We start from the raw sequence: 23,670 nt of genomic DNA on the forward strand, positions 1-23,670 counted from the left end.
TCCTGTTCCACAGTGATTTTTCCTGGCCTTTGATTTTTGACATAGCCGCTGTGAAAAATCCAGCTTTGCCAAGATATGACGTCATTGAAAGAATGTAGCATGCTCCAATGTTACAGCTGAAACACCTTGAGCTTGTAGTACACACAGATGTGGGATATTGCTCTGTCTGCCTGAGACACTTACAGTGTCTGTGGCACCTGGAGCACCTGATGCATAGTTTGGATGTGGCAGTTGGGTAGTCATTGAAGAGTTAGCATCTCAGTGGGGAAGACACTTTGGAAGGTGGGTGGGATATAGGACTAGAAGGTGTTATAAGTGGTTAGAGGGTGAGAATATGGAGGATAGAGTGTAGGAAATAGATCCTGGGAGTAGAATTGTTAAGACAGTAACTTCTAGTTTTGTTTTGGTGACTAGTAGGTAAGTAAGTGGTAAAATATCTGAGCTAGGGACGGCAGGAGCGCACAAGTTCATTAGGAGATAAGAGTTTGAAGCTATTTGCAATGGGGATGTCATGACTTGAGCTTTCGTTTACACAGATTAAAAACCGGTCTCTGATTGTAAAGTTTTAACTTGAAACGAAGTCAGTTTGATTTAATTGGGGGGAGACATTTACCATGAATTCATTATCACGCTTTTGGTCTTCTGCCTCCGTAGACGGTCACCCCTGCGAAGGGCAGACCAGCGCCCCCTTTGACCAATGCCAGTGCTGCCTCTGAGGACCCCTCGGCCCTTTACAACACGGTGGCTGCCCAAGGGGACTTGGTTCGGGAACTGAAAGCCAAGAAAGCAGCGAAGGAAGAGGTCGATGCAGCTGTCAAACAGCTTCTGGCCCTGAAGGCCCAATATAAGGAGAAGACGGGCCAGGAATACAAGCCCGGAAGTCCTCCCGCGGCCGTCTTCTCTCCATCCTCCTTCGGCTCCCCGGGAGGCAGATCTCTGTACGACGAGGTGGCTGCCCAGGGGGAGGTGGTGCGCAAGCTGAAAGCGGAGAAAGCCCCGAAGGTCAGTGCTCGGGGGGGAGCGAGCCCAGCAGCCCTGGGAGGGGGCCGTAACCTCCAGCTGCTAGCGCAGACTCGGCTTCCTGTGGGACGTGCTGTTTGTAGACCGTCTGCTTGGACATTTCCTCATCACGGTCAACATTTACTGACACCTGCCGGCTGCCAAGCCCTGGAAACATTAACGAGCCGCAGTTGGCCATCACCTGGTGGCAGGGGGAGGGCTGGGGGAGACGCAGGCTGGCACAGTCCTGTGCCGTGTGACCGTGATGTCTCCATGGCTGAGACATGCAGAGAAGGAGGAAACAGTTCATGGCGTCGGGCCTAGCGGTTCGCTATGCCTCTCTGTGGGGGGGCATCCTCTAGCGTTAGAATAGAATTTCATTCTCCTTTTACTCTGGTACTGGATTGTCTTAGTCGTAATGAAGTCTTTTGGCCGTCTTAATTTTCTCCTTATAGCATTTCAAGATATAGTCTTGCCACACAAAGGTGTGGTTCTGTGGTGGTGTTTCCCTGTGTGAAATGTGCGCCTTCTGACTTTAAACTCAGTGAATCCTTACCGTGCAGGAGTGGAACTTCTTCCAAACGGGCCTCTGTCTGGACGGGATTGCAGGAAAGCCCCTTCGCTTTCCCCATTTCCTTTCTTTTAACGGATGGAAGTTTCTGTTGTTCTTGAGTCTTGTATGTCTGATGAACTACCTCCTTTTTCTTAGAACCAGATAGGCTTTGCTGTGAAAATACCCTGGATTCTAAAGTCATGTAAATGAGAGACAGGTCGGGGGTATCAATCAGACAGCCTCCCCGTTCTCTGTGTGTGATCCCCTTTCCCTTTTCCTGTGCTCGCTCCGTTGTGTCGCTGTGACAGGCGCCAGGTCTGTAGGCCGCTGTACACTGTCTCATAAAGTAGCTGCTGGCCCCTGGAGGCCCTTTCTTGGAAGGCATACCCATGCTTCCTATTTCCTTGGCCCCACATGAGTTTCCTGGCTCCGCTCTGGTAGAATTGGCAGTAAGACTTGGGTAGAATGAGTTGCTTTTTCTCCACCATGGCTTCCCGGTGGCATGTTGGTTTGTGGTTGGACAGTATGGTCATCAGGTAAAGCGTGAGGCCTTGGCCTGCATGCTGGCCTTCCCTGCTGGAGTCACAAGGGTCTCATTTGGGCTGTTTCATTCTTTTTCATGATGATTATGTTGAAGTATCAGAGCGAGTGATGTAACTGTTCTTAAAAGGCAGTAGGCTCTTTTAAAAATTCGGTGTTCTTCAGTTGGGCCCAGATTGTGTGTTTTTTATAGTGTATTTACTGTCTATTTAGAAATGAAAAAAATAAGGTTTATATTGGCCAAGCCATTGGGGTGGTTTGTGCTCCGATTTTATAAATTCTGACTCCTCTCCTTACCCAGGGCTGGGTCGCTGGCAGTTTGCTTGGCTGTCCTGCCATTTATTTGTTTAGATAAGGAAGAAGGAAAGTTACAGTACTGAATGTTTATCTCTTTCTCCTTGACCGCAGGCTAAAGTCAATGAAGCTGTGGAGTGCTTGCTTTCGCTGAAAGCTCAGTATAAAGAAAAGACCGGGAAGGACTACGTGCCTGGCCAGCCCCCGTTACCTCACGGCTCAGGTTCAAGTCCAGCCAGGAGCTCTGAGCCTTGTGGTCCAGAAACAGTGGAAGCCAAAGTGCTTTTTGATCAAGTAGCTTCTCAAGGGGAAGTCGTTCGCAAGCTTAAAGCTGAGAAAGCCTCTAAGGTGGGTGTGCTATTCTGTGTGTGTGTTTGTTTTCCACGTTACCCGCTATTTTCTTTGCCTGGAACACTTCCTGCCCCATGGGATCTGGCTAACTTCTCATGTTTCCGTTTCCAGCTCTTTGTCTTGTCTGCTAGAGAAGCCTTCAGTGGTCCTTTCTCCCCCAACTGGATCAGTCTCCTAGGACACTGCCTTTCTCTGGCATAACACTTAACTGCCCGTTACTTTAATTGTTAAATTGTCTGTTTCTCTTTGGTCTGTCAGAGTCTGGAGAATAGGGACCTAGACCCCAGCAGTGCCTGGCTCATGTAGGCCCTGACACAGTCCGTGCTCTCTGTTGGACTCATTCTCCTAAAGATCTTCACTCTAGAACAAGATGTCAAACTCATGGCCCGAGGGCCACATGCCTCTTTGATTTGGCCCGTATTAACCATTGAGTTTGACATGGTTGGTCTAGAATGAAAGTTTTATTTTGAGCCATGGTGTGGTTTTGTGCTGATTGTATTACCTTTCTCCAAATAGGACTTTTTGGTACACATCCATTTGAGTGGAAGACAGACAACATTACAGGTTTTGAAATTTGACCAAGTAATGTAGCAACTTGACTGCTGTCTTCTTGCTAATGTGCACCTGTGTGATTGGGTGGCTCTTAAGCTGTGGTGGGCCATGTGCTCTGCACACCAGTGCCTTCTCAGAGGCATGCTCCATGACAGCTCTGTCCCCTACAGCCAGTGTGGCCACTGTGACTGAGGAGCCGGATTGTTCATTGATTTACTTAAGTTCAATTTAGAGGTAACCAGCCAACGGTGCTAATGACGACTATTTGGACGGTGCAGTTAGAGCACGGATTTCTAAGTCACTCTCTTGCTCGGCCCTCTCCCTCTTCCTCACATTCACTTACTTATTTTCAGAAGTTAGTACATACAGCCGAAACCGGTTTGGCTCAATGGATAGAGCGTCGGCTTGGGGACTGAAAGGCCCCGGGTTCGATTCCGGTCAAGGGCATGTACCTTGGTTGCGGGCACATCCCCAGTAGGGGGTGTGCAGGAGGCAGCTGATCAATGACTCTCTCTCATCGATGTTTCTAACTCTCTATCTCTCTCCCTTCCTCTCTGTACAAAATCAATAAAATATATTTAAAAAAAAAAAAAAAGAAGTTAGTACATACAACATTCTCCCCTTACCACACCCCCCTCTGCCTTTACTGGTGTCCTCAGCTCTGCTTCTAAAGCTCCGGGCAGGGCTTTGAGTTAACAGATCCCGTTCTCTTGCTGGCCTGAAGGACCAGGTGGACGCGGCCGTGCAGGAGCTCCTGCAGCGCAAGGCGCAGTACAAGTCTCTGACCGGCGTGGAGTACAAGCCCGTCGCTGCCACCGGCGCCGAGGACAAAGACAAGAAAAAGAAAGAAAAGGAGAATAAGTCCGAAAAGCAGAATAAGCCTCAAAAGCAAAACGATGGCTCAAAGAAAGAGCCCTCCAAAGGCCAGGGCGGTGGTGGTGGGCTGCCACCCAGCGGGGCCGGCGAAGGGCAGGGCCCCCGGAAGCAGACCAGGTAACCACCTCGGGAGCTCCCTTTTGGGAAGCAGTGTTTGCAATGCCTTCGACTCTTACATTAAAGGGGTTTATTTGTGGTTAGTTTGACTAAGTCAGAGAATGCTGAAGGTGTAGTGTCAGCAGGTAGCTTTTGTTAAGTTTCTGTTTGTTTACTTACATGGGCAACACGTTCACTTGCTTGGTTCGAGAGTCTCCCAATAGAAAAAGTTCAGCGAAGTCTCCATCCTATGCTTGTTTTCCATCTTCCCAGTTCCTCCTACCACCGTAATGAATTATTAACCATTATTAGTAGTTTTTTCTGTGCCCGCTGAGGACCTGACTGAAAGCACACATATACATGTTCCTTCCTCTCCCTTTTAGCACATTTGGTACCTCACTAGACATGTCGGTTTGCACCCTTAACAGATCTTTTGAATGAAATCTTTTGTGGGGATGCAATAGGATTTTAAAGTGGGTGTAGTTATATATAAAACCAAGCTTGTTCAAAAACAAAACGGTGGTGGGATAGTGGTGTTCCAGTACTTTCCAGTCTGTGCAAATAATGTGATCTCGTCTCCAAGCCCCATCCAGAACGTAGAGTGAACCTCGTGCTTGGTTCCTTGAGCGGCTTAGTAAGAGGAAGCACTGTTACTAACAGCTTCTGTCCGGAGAGACTGTGTTTTAGATTGTTTAGCTGAAGTTCAAGTTCTGCCTCTCATGCTCACATCAAACACAGTCTCTTAGACAAGAGGACACAGCAATTGCTTTTCTTGCCTATTGACGGGGTGATCAGATGCACAGAATAGTGGAAGAAAGGCTAGCATTTTCATCTTTTACCTTAAGACTATTTGGGAAGGGGCAGGTTTAAGATAGGCATTTTTTTGAAATGTTTCAAATGGAGAATTCAAGTATAAATACACTAAGATTTTAAGCCAAGAAAGCCTTGTTTACAAACTCTAAAATGATGTACTTTTTTATAAAATAACTCATGGGCAGATTTTTCTGTGTCCATCGTAAGACTGTTCCTGAATAATTGTTCGTGTTTAAGAAAAGGATTATTGTCTAGAATAGAATGAATATAGAAGAGATCAATACAGAAATGACTTACACTAAAGAAAAAGGAATATTTTGACTTTTAGAGGGTTCTTTCCATTCAACCTAGAAGCAATTGCTGAATGAAAAAATTTATATTTCACTATTCGCATCTGCAGGTTGGGTCTTGAGGCAAAAAAAGAAGAAAACCTTGCAGATTGGTATTCTCAGGTGAGTATGCATTCACTTGATTTTTATGTTTTAAATTTCTCAAAAGGCAACTTTATATTTCGGTTGTGAAGTCCAGACACACAATACTGAAGTATAATGCCTTTGATAACGCATAATATAGAAATCTAGCATGTCACAGTTTTCAACGCATCTTCACATAAGTGTGGCATCACGAAGTAGCCCTATGAAATAGTCATTATTTTTATTTTTGTATGTTGAGGTGACCGTAGAGTCCAAAGCCACAAAGATAGGAACAGCAAGAGCAAGATTAGAATTCAAGTCTTCTGACGGGTGGAGGGCTCCGTGTTTCTGAGGATGGAAAGGTCTGTTTATTTGCACGTGAAAAGGATGTACCAGCGCTGGCAGCCTCCGGGGGAAGCGTGGCTGTTATGCTCTCAGCACCTGTACTGTGATTTTGGTTCCGTTTCGGCCTCACAGACTGCATTTTTCTTTTACAAAGGTCATCACCAAGTCAGAAATGATTGAATACTACGACGTGAGTGGCTGCTACATCCTCCGTCCCTGGGCCTTTTCCATTTGGGAGACCATCAAGGACTTCTTCGATGCCGAGATCAAGAAGCTGGGCGTGGAGAACTGCTACTTCCCCATGTTCGTGTCCCAGAGCGCCCTGGAGACGGAGAAGACGCACGTGGCCGACTTTGCCCCCGAGGTGGGTGCGCTGCTGGATTGATCTTTGCCATTTTTTTCCTATATAAACTCAATAGTGTATTTTCAGTTCACACTTGAATAGTAATTTAAAAGGCAAATTATAATAGCCAACTTAGAGAAAATTTTTTTAATTGAAAGCCACTTTTAAGCAATTATGTTTCTGCCTTTAGGGCAAGTTATATCTGATTCTGTTTATTACATTAAGTAATTAACTGGCCAGCATTTGTGTAATTGCAGAAAGCCTTAGAAGAACAAAGCAATACTTAGAGAGAAGGAGTTACATTTATTACGCTCGGGTCCAGAGGAAAATGCATCTCAAATTCTGGGCCCCTATATGCAGGAATTCTCCCCGTTTATTTGATTTTACCTTCTTTGTCTCCCAAATATGGAGTGCCCCCTTTTGCAAGTTCTTAAAGAGCTAGTGTGTACTGGGGCCTTGTGACCTCAACCCAGAGGCCTGGCTTGGCGCCAGCACTGATGACCTTATCTGGGGAAGGTTAAATCCACAGAAGCCAAATAGCAGGGTTAAAATTTCAAACAGCAGTTTTCATACAAGATGGATGCTTCAGTGCTACTTCTCTACATGCTGCTGTAGAATGTGTGAACAATGATTTCTCTTACTAGGTTGCTTGGGTTACAAGATCTGGCAAAACAGAGCTGGCAGAACCCATTGCCGTTCGTCCTACCAGTGAAACAGGTGAGGAGCGGCCTCCGTGCAGGAGGAAGTGCATTGAAGTGTTAGAGACAGTGTGTAGAGTGGGTCTCCCCTTCGTTCTGTGACATTCATAATCCTTGTTGCCAATACGTAAAGTTTAATGAATGCGTGTGCCAACATGAATGAATGCGAACTGAGGTATAGAATTTTATTTCTGTACAGTATTCATCACAGAACTCTTCAGCAATAGGATAAAGGTTTTTTGTTTGTTTTTTAAACACGCCACAGGCCCTAGGTTTGGCTCAGTGGATCAAGCGTTGGCCTGTGGACTAAAGGTCCCGGGTTCGATTCTGGTCAAGGGCACATGCCTAGGTTGCGGGCTCGATTTCCCAGTAAGGGGCATGCAGAAGGCAGCAATCAATGATCCTCTCTCATCATGTTTTTCTCTCTCTGAAGTCAATAAAAATATTTTTTTTAAAAAAAAAAACAACAAAACACACCACAGTTTTATTTTATTTTTATATAGAACTTTCCAAGGAATTGTGTTCTTAGCACAATTTTTATGCTTTAAATTAGTTATAAAATTGCCAACACGAATGTTTAATGTCATGTTTTCAAATTTTGTTACTTTAGTATGACATTCACATTCATGAAGGGTTTCTATAGGTTACTAATTGTTATATTTCTGTCTTGTATTACTCTTACAACGAGTAGTGAGGAAGGATGAGGCAGCTGCTGTTATCTCCAGGTGGCAGGTAAACAGGTCTGAAAGGTTAAGTGACTTTCCTAGAAGTACACATAGCCGTGGAGTTTGAGCCTTTGGGCTTGTCAGTGTCTTCCACTGAGATTATCCATCTGTAGTTCATGGTGATTGGCTCTTGGAGACTTCCTGTGAAGCTCTTGTGTGATATTGTAATGATGTAATGATGCATTATTGAAATTATGACACCAGCTGTTTTTCACATACTATATTGGCCAAGTTTTTTATTTGTCTGTGTGTGTGTGTGTGTGTGTGTGTGTGACAAACTATAGGCAGTCCTGAATAGGCCATGATAAGACAGGTGCCTCACTCAAATTAGTAGTTAAGGCGAGAGCTTTCACACTCCAGCTAGATGCATCCAACACAGACTCACCCAAAATTCTGGTTCTCCCGTAACTGCTGACTTAGCAAGCTCTTTAACATCTTCAACCTCAGTTTCCACATCTTTAGTATTGAGGCTGTGATAGCAACTTTCTGGACTGAACATTCAGTTGAACAGGATAATGATTGCACATGGTATAGACTATACACCTTAAGTGTGTGTTTTTTTTTAAATGGCAGAAAAGCAAATTAAATGTTAAGTGTAAATCTCATTGCTAAGAACACAAAATATGGTCATGTTTAGGTAATGTTCTTGATTAACCCGCTTTACGAAACACATAATAATACCATTCACTGACCATTACAGACGTTGGAAACACATTTACACAAACATAATGTTTTCATTCCTGTTAATTATGTTGCAGTTTAGCTCTTAGCAGCCCTGGAGGAGAAAGAAAACCCTCAGTGACTAAGCTGCCTGTTTTCCCGTGTCTTTCAGTCATGTATCCTGCGTACGCCAAGTGGGTGCAGTCACACCGAGACCTGCCCATCAGGCTCAACCAGTGGTGCAACGTGGTGGTAGGTGCACACTCTCTTCTCTGCTCCCATTGTCCTGCCTACTCATTGGTCTTTCCTTACGTGAATATTCAAAGGCTTGGGAGCTTTCTGAAGTCCTTTGGATCACATTATGACCTCTGATTGCTTACACATAAAGTTGCTAATGAAAATGGCAAAGCGCTCTCTAACGACCACACTGTCTTCCTGCCTTCGCAGCGCTGGGAGTTCAAGCATCCGCAGCCGTTCCTGCGGACCCGGGAGTTCCTCTGGCAGGAAGGGCACAGCGCCTTTGCCACGTTTGAGGAGGCGGCGGCGGAGGTAGGAGGCGGGGTCGTCCTTGCTCAGTTCTGTGTGTGTGTCCTTTGCTTTGTCCGCTCTGTGCTGCTTTTTCCAGCCGTGAGCACTGCAGGATGTCTGCGACAGTGACCATTCAGTATATCGCTCTAAGCCAGGGGTCTTCAAACTACGGCCCGCGGGCCACATGCGGCCCGCAGAGGAGTCTGATCCGGCCCGCCAGGTTTTTTGGGCAGTGAGCGCAGCCGAGGTGTTACAGTAGGAATTAGTAGTTCATATAGTCCGGCCCTCCAGCTCTCTGAGGGACCGTGATCTGGCCCCCACTTTAAAAAGTTTGAGGACCCCTGCTCTAAGCTGAGACTGATCTGATCCAAATAGCATTAAAAGAATTTCTTGGTATAAATTATTTTGTTATAATTGTATCACCTTAATGTTTAGAGAAGAAAATAGTGAATGCGAATGTGCATGGGCTTTAAGAAACTGCTTATTGAAATCTTTTTAGGAAATGCTATTATAACTTTACAGATGGAGGTCTTTTTGGACTTCAGGATGTAGCAGAAATTATAATCCTGTGGATGAATTAATTATTCTTCAGGAAACTTTGATCCTAGTTACTGTGCATCTTTCAAAAGCATTCATTTTCTCTTGCACTCTCAATTTATGTAGATTTTTAAAAGTAACTAACTTCTTTTTACATTGCTTTGTTGAAATGTCTTCCTTAATAAATTCCCAGACTGCTTTAACTTTTCCACAAAAAAAGGTTTTTATTGTTTGAAATGCTTTTCCCACCACAGTTAGTTTTAAATAGCACATGCTTATAGGTTTGACAGAAATAAGTATACCAGAAATGTGAACACTTCTGCATTTAAAATGTTGTTACAGGTCTTGCAGATACTTGACTTATATGCTCAGGTATATGAGGAACTCCTGGCAATTCCTGTTGTAAAAGGAAGAAAAACTGAAAAGGAGAAGTTTGCAGGAGGAGACTATACCACCACCGTGGAGGCTTTTATCTCTGCCAGCGGGAGAGCCATCCAGGTACTGGGTTCGAGGGCAACTGAGTCAGTGCAGCCTGTGGGCAGAGCCAGCGCCTTTCTCTGTCCTCAGGGCCGTAGGCACTTTTGAAAACTCAGTGCTTCATGAGCACCCAGCCCACATGCTCATCACAGGCCTGTCTGCCCCATTTCTCTAAGTCTCCAAGGTCAGTTATTAAGTCAAGGCCTGCGTTCTGAATTGCCAAGGTGTGGAATCCCATTTAACCTTTCTTAACTGAAAGGGATTGCCCAGAGCAGCACACTTCTTCAGCACTTTTTGATTAAACCTACTCTCTCTGGCCAAAACTGGTGTAGCTCAGTGGATAGAGCGTTGGCCTGTGGACTGAAAGGTCCCAGGTTCGATTCCGGTCAAGGGCATGTACCTTGGTTGTGGGCACATCCCCAGTAGGGGGTGTGCAGGAGGCAGCTGATCGATGTTTCTAACTCTCTATCCCTCTCTCTTCCTCTCTGTAAAAAAAAAATCAATAAAATATATTAAAAAACAACAACCAAAAAGAAAAACACAAAAAAACCTACTCTCTCTGGTGTATCAGCTACACTTTAAAAATGTGTTATATATAAATAAATCAAGGAAGACTAAACAGGTCATTTCAAGGCAAGTGATTTTATAATCGTTTTTGCAGGCATAATAGGTTATTACAATTAAAGCTCCTATTTCTCTTTATTTCAGGGAGCGACATCACATCATCTAGGGCAGAATTTTTCCAAAATGTTTGAAATCGTTTTTGAAGACCCCAAGACGCCAGGAGAGAAGCAGTTTGCCTATCAGAACTCCTGGGGCCTGACCACGCGCACCATTGGCGTCATGACCATGGTTCACGGGGACAACATGGGCTTAGTGTTACCTCCCCGTGTAGCCTGTGTTCAGGTAAGAAGGTATTTCTGGCCGAGACCGGTTTGGCTCAATGGATAGAGCGTCGGCTTGGGGACTGAGGGGTCCCGGGTTCGATTCCAGTCAAGGGCATGTACCTTGGTTGCGGGCATATCCCCAGTAGGGAGTGTGCAAGAGGCAGCTGATCGATGACTCTCTCTCATCGATGTTTCTAACTCTCTATCTCTCTCCCTTCCTCTCTGTACAAAATCAATAAAAATATATTTAAAAAAAAAAAAGAAGGTATTTCTGTTAGCACTTAAAATACAGGTCATATTTATTAACAAACTCGAAAGGGCAATTTTCTGAATATCATCTGGGTAGATTTTGACAATAGAGAACATCTAATTCAGTCTAGACTTCAGTTGTGTAACTATATATATATATATATATATATATATATATCATTTGTGTTGTTGTTTTTTACTCTTAATTTTTAGCTTCTTTATATAAAACTTCTTTAGAAGTCATTTTTTAAAATGATTTATTTAGCACAGATAAGCCATGGTACACATTTTATATAGATTAGAAATCATACCAGCAATTTATTGTTTGTGTATGTCTTTGGTTTTTTTTTTATTACTTACTAGAGGCCCAGTGCATGAAATTTGCCAGCCGTGAGCTCAGCTTCTGGCTCAGCAGTGCTCCCCTTGTGGGAGCACACTGACGACCAGGGGACAGCTCCTGCCCCCTTGTGGTCAGTGCACATCATAGTGGCCAGTCATTCCACTGTCAGGCCAAAACTGGCTCTCTGACATCCCTCGAGGTGTCCCGGATTGTGAGAGGACTCAGGCCAGGCCGAGGGGCCCACCGATGCACGATGGGGGCTGGGGAAGGATGCAGGGTGGCCAGCTGGGGAGGGACCATGGGAGGGCTCCAGGGTGTCTCCGGCCCATCTTGCTGGACCCCAACAGCAAGCTAAGATGAGGGCGTCTGCCCCCTGATGGTCATTGCATGTCATAGCAAATCGTTGAGCAACCTTAGTATATCATTAGCATATTACACACTTTGATTGGTTGAACAGCCGACTGGACTACTGGACATTTAGCATATTATGCTTTTATCATATAGGATTGTCAATAAAGCCATGAAATTAGTCTACATAAGCTGGGCAAAAGTAGGTTTACAGTTGTAATACAAATAAACAGTGCTATAATTAATAAGGGGTAATCAAGAATAAACTGTTTCGTGAATTCACAACTGTAAGCCTACCTTTGTCCCCCCTCCACTTCCTTCCCCCCACCCTGACCCTGTGCAGATTTGTGTCGAGATTTAGAGTCACGTCTGTATGCTATGTCTTTGTGTGAACATAAGCTGTTGTGCTGGGTTCCAGGTGGTGATCATTCCTTGCGGCATCACGAACGCGCTCTCTGAGGAAGACAGAGATGCTCTGATCGCAAAATGCAATGATTATCGCAGGCGGCTACTCAGTGCTAACATTCGCGCTCGAGCCGATTTGAGAGACAACTATTCGCCGGGCTGGAAATTCAACCACTGGGAGCTCAAGGTAATCTCTTCCGTTGGATTTACGTGTGTGTTTATATTAATAAAATGTAAGTCTTTCTCATGACTTCCTCTCTTTAGATCGTTATGAGTTCTTCACTGAAACTGCGTGGTCAGCACAGTTGCCAAATTTGAACTCGATTTTGAGGAAGCTTATTTCTATTTTGTTTTAATAAACCTCAGGCAGTACAGTTTTCTCTTAGGTTTATGCCTTATTGGAGTGGGTTTTTGTAATGGCTCAGGAATATTGCCTGCTTTTTCTTACTGTTTGTGCATGCCTTTGTTTTGTTTCTTTATTATTTATGTCAATAAAAGCCATGAAAGTAGTCTATATAGGGTGAGCAAAAGTAGATTTACAGTTGTAATACAAATAAACAATACTGTAATTAACCAGTTAACTGCCACACATCCAAAATGGGACAATACTGGAATAACTTCCATATGTGCTGGAATACTTAGAATTTAAGTGACCATAATTTTCTTCACAAACCCACAGATGTCACTAACAAGTGTGATTTTAAAATTGGGCGACCAGAGTTGAGGTGCGAGGTTTGCAGCTACAGACGTGTGTGGCGTGTGGGGAAGGTTCTCTGCTTGCGTCTTTAGACACTTAGGGCGTACAAAGGGTTAATAAATAATAATAATCAAACAAGAATAAACTTTTGCCGAAGCCAGTTTGGCTCAGTGGTAGAGCGTCAGTCTGCGGACTGAAAGGTCCCTGGTTCGATTCCAGTCAAGGGCATGTACATTGGTTGTGGGCACATCCCCGGTAGGGGGTGTGCAAGAGGCAGCTGGTCGATGTTTCTCTCTCATCGACGTTTCTAGCTCTCTATCTCTCTCCCTTCCTCTCTGTAAAAAAAATCAATAAAATATATTAAAAAAAAAAAAAAAAAAAGAATAAACTTTTGTGAGCTCACAACTATAAGCCTACCTGTTGTCTCCCCCCACCACCCTCCCCCATGTCACCTTGGCCACCTCTTTTGTTTCCTAGGGAGTTCCCATTAGACTGGAAGTCGGGCCACGTGATATGAAGAGCTGTCAGTTTGTGGCCGTCCGGCGGGACACTGGAGAGAAGCTCACGGTTGCTGAAAATGAGGCCGAGACTAAACTTCAGGCTCTTTTGGAGGACATCCACGCCAACCTCTTCAGAAAGTCAGTTCCTCAGAATGAGCGCCTCGCGTCTCTCATCCTCCAACCCTAGTAGATCCGTCCCAGGAATTCTTTGTCCCGACTGGAAGCCCTCCTTCCCGCGGTTCCAAATGCGCCTTTCTCTCTGTGTTTTGACTTGTATCATGAACGTCTTTCTAAGTGCTTCCTGCTCCCTACCACGTTTGCAGCAGTGGGCTGGCTGGGCCAGGGGCTAATTTGATTCGTTTTACATCCAGGCTTTTATGACCTAAATCTGAGGAAGTGAGACCTTGATTCTCACCTGTGGGTACTTATGAGCAGCCCCTGGGAGGCTTTAGAAACTACCAGAGGCTGGGCCCCTCCCATGCGATGTCAACGTAATAGGTGTAGAGCTGGGCTGGCACCTACAGCAGTGAAAGCTCCTGAGTGATTGATGTGTGGCCAAGGCTCAGAACCGCCTATGGGGATGGGGGGAGGGGGAGGAAGGGGCGGGACTCAGGGCAGCCCTGACCTATGGGAAGAGATCTTAGAATCACAGGTCTCATGCGGAGGCACTAGAAGATGGGTCCTTCTGTGGCGCCTGCCTTCCTTTCCCCATGTCATGCATGACTTCCAATGCAGAAGAGAAGAACATTTATTTCCATTTCTAAAAGAATTACCTAGTGGATGGAAATAGCTTGAATAATGGATATTTATGAGTTTTTTCCTTTTCAAAACATTTTTATGCCTTAGTGTTTGATTCTCAGAATCCTGTATGGGTAATTAGACTTACTTGAGTATTTTTCCAGCTTTGTAAAAACTTGGAAAAGTAAGACCAGAGAGGTTTAAAAAAATAACACCCCTATTTCTCCCCCCAAAAAAAATTTTTTTCTTTTTAAGACAAAAAAACCCACAACCCAGACTCTCGGGTAGTCAGTGGTATAGCAGGAATAGAATGTTGATCAATAGAGATTTAACAACAATAACAAACGTAAAAATGACCTGTTGTGTGCTTGGCAAATTCACAATCATACAATGATGAGTTCACTGAGGATTACTGAATGTCACTGCTAGTGACAAATTCGAGGTTCACATTGAGTTCTCACTTCCAGGTTATTGTTACTTCATTAAGCTATGCTTGTTTAAAAATAACATCCTATTATCAGGAGAAATGATGTGTTCTTTTCTCATTATCCTTTGGTAGGGCTTCTGAAGACCTTAAGACTCATATGGTGGCGGCAAATTCAATGGAGGACTTCCAGAAGCTGCTGGATTCAGGGAAGGTAAGAGGCTTCTGAAAACAATTGAATAAAAAAATATTTCAGTAAATGGTGTTTTAAGACCCACTGAACTTAAACATGGTATTAATCCCCTTTGCAGGGCCAGTCACACGGAAGGATTACATAGTATTCAGCATTTTTAAAAAATATATATTTTTATTAATTTCAGAGAGGAAGGGAGAGGGGGAGAGAGGTAGAAACATCAATGATGACAGAATCATTGATTGGCTGCTTTCTGCACACCCCCCACTGGGGATTGAGCCCACAACCAGAGCACATACCTTTGACTGGAGTTGAACCTGGGGTCCTTCAATCCACAGGCCCAATGCTCTACCTACTGAGCCAAACCAGCCCGGGCCATTATATACTCTTTCAACTGGTTTTCCTAAAACTTGACATATATCATTTTTGGATAATACTGTGAACTGATTATATGAAAGCTTTTCTCATGCTTGATAGGCAACGTTTTAATTGGTTATGATTAAAACCTCAATATGTCTCGGTGCATGAGCTGGGAGCATGTTAATCTCGCTGGCTCAGCTGACTAACTTATAAAGTGAGTGCAAAATAGTTCATCTCAAAATGCCCTTTAGATCCATTATTCTTCCATGCGTTCCCTTACACTTGGAATATTGCTTTCCATCCTCCCCGCTCTGGTTTCTGTAATTTGTCACGTGACTCAAGCTCCATCCTTCTGAGAGAAGGCTAGAGAATGGGTAACCACTGATGCCGTGTACATTTCTCCTTTCACTGCAATTTGTGATTATTTTATTTTTGCTCCATTATTTACTGAATTTTAGAATTCCCGGTATTATAGAAATATGGAGTCACTGTGCCAATACAGTCTGTGAAGACATTGCATAAGAGTTAATAAATCGATAGAGTCAACACTAGTTAGTCCATTGCTCTAAAAAAAAAAAATGAGTCTCACCAGATATTAGTGGAATCATAGATTTCCGCATCTGTTCTAAAGCAGAATACATATTTTAGTTGTATGTCCAGAGAGCACAGAGGCCAAAGCACGTTTTGTTTTTTGAATTCAGTAGCCAATTCCGTCCGCATCTCATCTTATATTGCTCAGCTAAAATATGTTGACTGGCTCTCCAGCAACCTTTGAAGTTAACTGTAAATAAAATGGTATTTACTAAGAAGGGAGAAGGTGGAAGAGATCTTTGGAACATGAATGTAGGTGAAAGTTTGATTTTCTACTTCCCCTGTTGGTATAAATGGGGAAAAAAAAAAAAAAGAAATGTGTAGGACTTGATTTCAGGAACTTTTCGAAGGGGATGGTCTTAATTAAATGAAAAATAAATGTTATTTATATGTGTAACATATGTTTACTGTTGACTACATTACTAATCTATTGATCGTCGTAATTTTAGAGTCTCATTATTTGTCATTAACATTTTCTGCTACAAAATGCAAGATATTGTGTGTTGCAAAAAATTGTATCTCTTAAAAACATATAGAAATTATAAAGAATAAAAATTAAGAATCTTTCCATGGCCAAATAATTAGCATAAAAATGTATACTGTACTTTGATGTTAATGACATATGCATAAATAGAAATTTTAGGTCTAATTATCTATACTTTGAAGCTAGGAAGAATTAAAACATGGTGTTTTACAAAATTATCATTTACGAGTCCAAATATATTTAATAACTTCAGTTAAATTTTTCACATGCTACATCATTTTAAATTTTAAAAATTGTTTTAGGAATACCTTCTCAAGGCTTAATAATGTTTTCTCATGAGAAGAAAAAAATAAGACGATTTACTGTAAAATGTGTTAGTTATTAAAAAATATAGCTATATTGTGAGTTAAAGTAAAAATTTCTAAGAAACCAAATTTAGTACACAAAAGCATTTTTTGTAATTGTCTTAGTATTCTTACCATTGCTTAAATAGTGACAGTAAAGATTTCCCCCGCTTTGTTTTTTGTAATAAGTTTTAAACAATACTTTAAAACAAATGCATTTTTTTCATGCTCTGAGATCGCACAACTGCTAATGATTCCCAAGTCTCAGGGCTGTCACGTGGTGTGATTTCAGCTCTTACCCCCAGGCTGGTCTTTGCTTCAGTTTGCATTGCACAATTTCTCTATTGGATTTTTTTTTCAGAATATTTATTACTACCAGCCCTTCCACCTTCCCTTTACCCACTCCTTCCTTCCCTCCAGGATTTGCCTTGAAATTATCACCTCTTTATTATTATCTCAAGGCAGATAATCAAAATGACATTTTACCAAGTTGGGGACTCAGGCTAATACACTACATTACTAATCTATTGATCATCGTAATTTTAGAGTCTCGTTATTTTTTGTCATTAACATTTTCTGCTACAAAATGCAAGATATTGTGTGTTGCAAAAAAATTGTATCTTTTAAAAACATAATAGAAATTATAAAGAATAAAAATTAAGAATCTTGAGAGACGTAGGTAACTAACTTCCTTATCCCACAGTAACGTTCATCTGATGGATTGCTCAGGTTTTTATAATTTCTTCGTCTCCATTTCACTTTGTTCTTAGAAAAGCCTTTGGGAACATGTTTTAACCAAGTCTCAAGTACAAGGAAGAGTTTGCAGGAGGGACTCAATTTGAGCATGGGATGGGTGGCTGCAAATAACTGGTGTCCTGGAGTGACACACACTATATATTGTCCTTTCCCCATTAGATTGTCCAGATCCCCTTCTGTGGGGAAATTGACTGTGAAGACTGGATCAAGAAGACCACAGCCAGGTAAATGCAATGAACAGATAAGACATGGGAGGTGAGGCTGCGAGAAAGAAGAGGCGAGCACAGCTAAATGAATGGAATTCTCATTTGTTTGCATTTCAGGGATCAGGACCTTGAACCTGGCGCTCCATCCATGGGAGCCAAAAGCCTTTGCATTCCCTTCAAACCGCTCCGTGAGCTGCAGCCTGGAGCCAGATGCGTCTGCGGCAAGAACCCTGCCAAGTACTACACCCTGTTTGGGCGGAGTTACTGAGGACAGAGCCACGCCCTACCTCCAACCCTCTGCACTTTTTAAAAAATGGATACTAATATCTTCCCAGATACAGAGTTTTATGATTTTTAAAAAAATAAAACTTCAAAAAGGAGGTCACAAGATAAACACCTATTCTTACGTCTCAAGTTAACAGTGGGGAAAAAAAGACTTTTCTGTAAACCCACCCCAGTAATAAACATCATGAATTCATTTGTTTTATGTATTCGTTCGTTTCTGAAGTATTGGAGTTACGTACTATAAGGCCATTCCTATTCTCTATCCCTCTAGAGATGAAAATAACCTCTATTCGTAGGAATTTTCTGAAGCTTCCGATGAGAACTAACTGCAGAAAAGCTTGAAGTTGGCTGCTTCAAAGGAATTCATTATTTAAAGGAACCCCACAGTAAGTAAGTATGTGAAGGGCAGGAGTCTTTTACCCTAAATCTACATGAGATGGGGGAGAGACTTTTCCCTTTAAATTGAGATTCAGCTAAAATATCCAAACATCTGAGAAGTGGCAGTGCTTTTCCAGGGGATGCAGAAGCCTGAGGCCAAACACGGTCCTTCCGGAAAGGGTCACTGTTTTGCTTGCAGGTGACTGACAGCCATTTAAGATACATGGCTGGCACTCGTAGGCGTGAGTGTGTGCCTCTTCTTTCATTGCAGTCAAAACAAAACAAAACAAAACCATAGGCCAGGTATCTTTGCTGGAATTGGACAGCAGCATATTGAGGAGGAGACATCATTAACAAAGATGTCACAAAACCTGTTGATGCATTGGCAAAGGAGTGAAGTGGGCAGGGTTCCCTGGTATGGGTGGGCCTCGTTCAATCAGTTGAAGGACTGAGCAGACCCTCCGGATCCCTCCTGCTGAGGCCTTCTGGGAGAGGCTTTGAGTCTTGACATCAGCAGCAGAAAACACCCCATAAAACAGCGCAGAGAAGGCATTTGCCTGGAGGATCTGGAGTGTCTCTCCCTCTTCCTTCCTCTGAAAGCAATAACGATGTATTTAAAAAAGAAAAGAAGAAACTCCTGCTGAGTGAGGGAGCTCCTTACCTCCTTCCGCTGTTCACTGGAGCTTCTCAGTAGATTCCTCCCTGACCACTTTATTTAAAGTTACAGCTCCACCTCTATGCCAGCACGCTATCCTCTGCTTCATTTATCTCCCATCTTATTACCATCTGACATTCAATACATTTTATGACTTATTTTGTTAATGATCAGTCTCCCCACTAGACTGGAAGCTTCATAAAGGCACTGGTTTCTGTCTTACTCATTGCTATCTTCCCCGGAGCCTATGACTGTGTGTGACCTGTAGGGACTCAGTAAATATTGGTTGCATGAATGGATGAAGGAGATAGTCTGGGTGCAACTTGATACGCAGCCTGGTTGTATTACAAGTCTGGAGATGAAGTGGAGGTGATGTATGAGATGCTAAGGAAATGATTAGGGCTACATCTGAGTTGTGTGAGGATTTAGGCATAATTGAATGTATTAGAGTTTTCCAGGTAATCAGAACCGAGGCGTATAAATAGAGATTATACAGAATTGCAGTTATGGAGGCTGAGGAGTCCGGAGATGTGCAGGGTGAGTCAGCAAACAGGAAACTCGGGAGAGTCTATGGAATAGTTTCGGTCTGAGGGCCACTGGCTTGAGACCCAGGAAGGGCTAATGTTTCACCTCAAGCCCTACCTCTCAGTCAGCAGGAGGGACCCAGAGGGTCTGTCTCTTTAGGCCTTCAACTGATTGGATGAGGCCCACCCACACTGGTGGGCAATCTGCTTTATGCAGTCTTTGGACTCAAATGCTGATCTCATCCAAACACCCTCACAGGAAATTAGAGCAATGTTTTTTTATTTGTTTGTTTGGTTTTTTATAAATATATTTTATTGATTTTACACAGAGAGGAATTGAGAGGGACAGATAGTTAGAAACGTTGATGAGAGAGAAACATCGACCAGCTGCCTCTTGCACACCCCCTACTGGGGATGTGCCCGCAACCAAGCTACATGCCCTTGACCGGAATCGAACCCGGGACCCTTCAGTCTGCAGGCCGACGCTCTATCCACTGAGCCAAACTGGTCTTGGCTAGAGCAACGTTTAATCAAATGTCTGGGCACCTGGCAGTCCAGTGAAATTGACACATAAAGTTAACCACAGAATTTAAATTCAGAGAACACTGGAAGGACTCATTTCTTTAAAAAATTGACTGTAGGCAGGCTGCCGGAAACAATAGAGGCCGCTATTTTTATTTTATCTTTGTAAGGAAAGCCCCATTTTTAGTTGTTTTTAAAAATATATTTTTTATTGATTTTTTTACAGAGAGGAGAAGAGAGCTAGAAACATCGATCAGCTGCCTCCTGCACACCCCCACCTGGGGATGTGCCCACAACCAAGGTACATAGCCCCCCGACTGGAATCGAACCTGGGACCTTTCAGTCTGCAGGCCTACGCTCTATCCACTGAGCCAAACTGGTTTCGGCAGAGGCCGCTATTGTTTTACGAATTTAGGACCCAGCAAACCTTTGAGTGTGAGTGACAGGTGATAAGATTGAAAACAAAAAAAGATTTCCTTGTCTCAGCGAAGTCGTCATAATTTGGCTTTCTTCCTGAAATGACTGGGGTCATGTCTGTAGCTCCTCCAGCTTAAAGTGTTTTATCTTCCCTGACCATGAGGGGTTTTTTTTATTTTTGGGGTCTTATTTGGGAGAATAAATGTGGAAGCAGGTGCTTGTGTATTCTTGATCAGCATTCAGGCAGCGGAAAACTCCCCCTCGCTTCACGTTTAGGTTTCACTTACGGTAGCTGTGATCCAGAGTGTGGACAGCACTCAAAGCTTTGCACACCAGGTGGACAGGATCGGACGGCCTTTGTCAACCGACTTGTGTCCCCCGTTCCTGTGTGCGTGGAAGCTGGGAGGGCTGGAGCCACTGGTGAGCCTGACTTCTGGGACGAAACACAAACAAATTTCTCCAGTCCGCATCTGTATCTGAACCAGAGTCCCAGCTCACATGACATCTCCCGCTTAATTGCCCTTTAAACTGCTTTATGGCTTTATGGCAGCCTATAAAGGGTGATTTCCAAGTCTGACAAGCACCGCTGAACGGCTGAAGGGGAGAGTTTTCCAGGAGCTGTAATCTCACGATCTGTAGCTGCTCCCTTCGGAGCCCAGCCTTCCCCGGGAGAGGAAGAGGGAACGGAGAGGAAGAGGGAACGGCCCACCAGCCGGAGGGAGCCATGGGCCGATACTCCGGGAGGACCTTCCGCCTGGTCTTCATGTGCGTGGTGAGCATCATCCTGTTCGTGATGGAGCTGGCGATCGCCCACATCGGCAACTCCCTGTCCTTGGCCTCCGACGCCTTCGCCGTGCTCTCCCACCTCCTGTCCATGGTCATCGGCCTGTTCGGCCTGCGGGCCAGCACCATCACCTACCACCCGAAGAGCACCTTCGGCTTCCTGCGGGCCGACGTGGTGGGGGCCTTCGGCAACGCCATCTTCGCCGTGGCGCTCATGTTCAGCATCCTGGTGGAGGCCATCAAGAGGTACATCAACCCCCAGAAGACGGAGGAGGCGCTGCTGGTGCTGGCGGCCGGGATCATCGGGCTGCTCATCAACGTGCTCAACTATGTCATCCTGGACTGCTGCTACTGCTCAGCAGGCCGGCCCCCGGGGGACCGGGCCACAGGTAAACATTGCAGGTGGGCGGGCAGGTGGATGCATTCCCCGGGGGGGTGGGGAGGATGGAGGGACCTACTCCGATGGGGTCATGGAGGGGCCTCTTGTCCCCATGACTTTGCCAAAGAGTCGCCTCCAGGCTGAAGTCTCCTGTGAGCAGGGTGGCAGCAGGCCACTGCCATCATGAGGGTCTGCTTTTGCTTTTGGTGCTTTCGCTTTCAGGGACTGAAAAAAAGGGTCCAGGCAGGTAGAGAGAGGGGGGGGGGGGGGGGGGAAGGTGCTCGCCGCAGCCACGGAGGGAGCGATGAGAAGGAAGGTGGACGTGGCATTGAGAACAGTCTCCTTTAATGACTGACTTCTGTTTACCCCAGATACGGCCTGGCTCTGTTTGGATTTAAGTTAGTGTTCCCATAAAGTGTGTACTGGACTCGATAGCCAGCTCAGGTAGAGAAAAGCGTGCAACAGTTGGCTAGCATGGTACACTCAGAACTAGGTTCAAGGAACGTTAAGTGACAAGGAGAGGGAAAAGAAGGAGAAGGCCTAGTAAACTTAGTTCCTTTTTGCATGGAACGATCTGTACGTATTTCTAAAGCTATGCTGTTTGAGAGGAAGGAGAACTGTGTAGGTGGATCTTTGGGGGAGGGCTTCAGAGCAGGTTCCAAACTTACAGGATCATCGGTCAAAAGGTGGGATTTTAAATCCTGTAAGAGCACAATAAACCCAAAACAATCCACAAGATAAATTATCAGCTACAACCATGTGTTTACTGCCATGAGGGGGTGTTCTTTTAGAAAATATACAAAAGCTCTGGCAGAAGAGAAAATCCCAGTGCTTTTAAAAGGAGGCCAGTGGCCGAAACCAATTTGGCTCAGTGGATAGAGCGTCGGCCTGCGGACTAAAGGGTCCCAGGTTCGATTTGGGTCAAGGGCATGTTAGGGAGTGCATAGGAGGCAGCTGATATGTGTTTCTCTCTAATCAATGTTTCTAACTCTCTATTCCTCTCCCTTCCTCTCTATAAAAAAATCAATAAAATATATTTTTAAAATAAGAAAAAAGAAATAAATAAAAGGAGGCCTATGGCGTGAACAGACCAGGTTCAAGGCACGGCTCTACCACAAGGCAGTGGTCCAGTTTCATTGCCAGTGTAGGTGCCCACCGGTCCTGTGGGGGGGTCATAGGAGTAATGAGATTCCAAGGCGTTAACATTTACTAGGCACTTGATAAAGAATAACAATTGTTTTTCAAAAAAATCAAACAATGCAAGCCTTTGATTAGGTGATAATCCAGTACTGTTGGGTTTTAATGGCTCATCTGGATTTTAAGAAATTTTAGTATTTTCCTTAATGGGTGCTGGTCAGTTTTCTCTCATGAGCCGGGGCATTAACTCACCTGGGGAACCTGAGTCTATGTTTGCATTTTAAACTGTATTCCTGCTGTCTTTGCTGCTACTGTAAGTCATGTCGGCTGGGTCCAGTCCTTTACCTATTTCTGCCTAAAATTTCCCACTGGCCGAAACCAGTTTGGCTCAATGGATAGAGCATCGGTTTGGGGACTGAAGGGTCCCAGGTTCGATTCTGGTCAAGGGCATGTACCTTGGTTGCGGGCATATCCTCAGTAGGGGGTGTGCAAGAGGCAGCTGATCGATGACTCTCTTTCATCGAAGTTTCTAACTCTCTATCCCTCTCTCTTCCTCTCTGTACAAAATCAATAAAATATATTTAAAATAAAATAAAATAAAATAAAATTTCCCACTGGTGGAATGCATGTTTTGAGAGCACCTATATTATGTGTTAAGTATAAAAGGGAACAAACAAGAAACTAGAGTCTAGATCTTTATTCAAACTAAGGAATCCGTCAGGGCCTGTCTTTTAAAAAAGACAATAATTAGTTAATGTGAGACCCTGTGCCTTGTTTACATTAGTCGTAGAAAGAATTACTACTTGAGGTTCCACATCATAAAATTCACATATTTCATACACACACACACACACACACACATACACACGCACACACACACACACACACTGAGTGGTCAGATTATTACAATCTATGAATGCATACTAATCTGGCCACTTAGTGTATATCCTATATAATAAAAGGCTAATATGTAACTTGTCCCCTCAACCAGGAATTCAACCATCAGGTAGGCGGGCCAACCACCCATGTCCCAACACCCTAGCCAGGCTAGCCCTATCCCACCCATGCACAAATTCATGCACCAGGCCTCTAATATATGTTGATGCTATACAGTATTCTACTTTAAATAACTAAGTGCACCCTGCCCGTTTGGCTCAGTGGATGGCCTATGGACTGAAGGGTCCTGGGTTCGATTCCAGTCAAGGACAACATGCCTGGGTTGCGGGCTCTCAGGTTTGTGCAGGAGGCAACTGATCAATGATTGTCAT

General features: G+C 44.1%; 2 protein-coding genes across 3 annotated transcripts in view; both read left to right on the plus strand.

Annotated features, from left to right (window-relative positions):
* EPRS1 (glutamyl-prolyl-tRNA synthetase 1) overlaps positions 1 to 17,800 on the plus strand; it is a 42,248-nt gene extending 24,448 nt beyond the window's left edge. For both annotated transcript variants that reach the window (XM_084868847.1, XM_084868846.1), the window contains 15 exons: positions 655 to 1,002; positions 2,501 to 2,734; positions 4,014 to 4,282; positions 5,475 to 5,526; positions 5,987 to 6,196; positions 6,820 to 6,892; positions 8,431 to 8,510; positions 8,706 to 8,807; positions 9,666 to 9,821; positions 10,509 to 10,706; positions 12,043 to 12,216; positions 13,204 to 13,364; positions 14,524 to 14,602; positions 17,276 to 17,340; positions 17,440 to 17,800. In XM_084868847.1, coding sequence (XP_084724973.1) covers positions 655 to 1,002; positions 2,501 to 2,734; positions 4,014 to 4,282; positions 5,475 to 5,526; positions 5,987 to 6,196; positions 6,820 to 6,892; positions 8,431 to 8,510; positions 8,706 to 8,807; positions 9,666 to 9,821; positions 10,509 to 10,706; positions 12,043 to 12,216; positions 13,204 to 13,364; positions 14,524 to 14,602; positions 17,276 to 17,340; positions 17,440 to 17,590 — 2,352 coding nt within the window. In that variant the 3' untranslated portion in view covers positions 17,591 to 17,800. The remainder of the gene's footprint in view (positions 1 to 654; positions 1,003 to 2,500; positions 2,735 to 4,013; positions 4,283 to 5,474; positions 5,527 to 5,986; positions 6,197 to 6,819; positions 6,893 to 8,430; positions 8,511 to 8,705; positions 8,808 to 9,665; positions 9,822 to 10,508; positions 10,707 to 12,042; positions 12,217 to 13,203; positions 13,365 to 14,523; positions 14,603 to 17,275; positions 17,341 to 17,439) is intronic.
* Positions 17,801 to 20,794: 2,994 nt separating this feature from the next.
* Positions 20,795 to 23,670, plus strand: part of SLC30A10 (solute carrier family 30 member 10) — a 28,943-nt gene continuing 26,067 nt past the window's right edge. The window contains exon 1 of the mRNA XM_084868915.1: positions 20,795 to 21,275. Coding sequence (XP_084725041.1) covers positions 20,828 to 21,275 — 448 coding nt within the window. The 5' untranslated portion in view covers positions 20,795 to 20,827. The remainder of the gene's footprint in view (positions 21,276 to 23,670) is intronic.

Source organism: Pipistrellus hanaki (genome assembly GCF_964339955.1).
Source record: "Pipistrellus hanaki genome assembly, chromosome: 20".
Classification (NCBI taxonomy): Eukaryota; Metazoa; Chordata; class Mammalia; order Chiroptera; family Vespertilionidae; genus Pipistrellus; species Pipistrellus hanaki.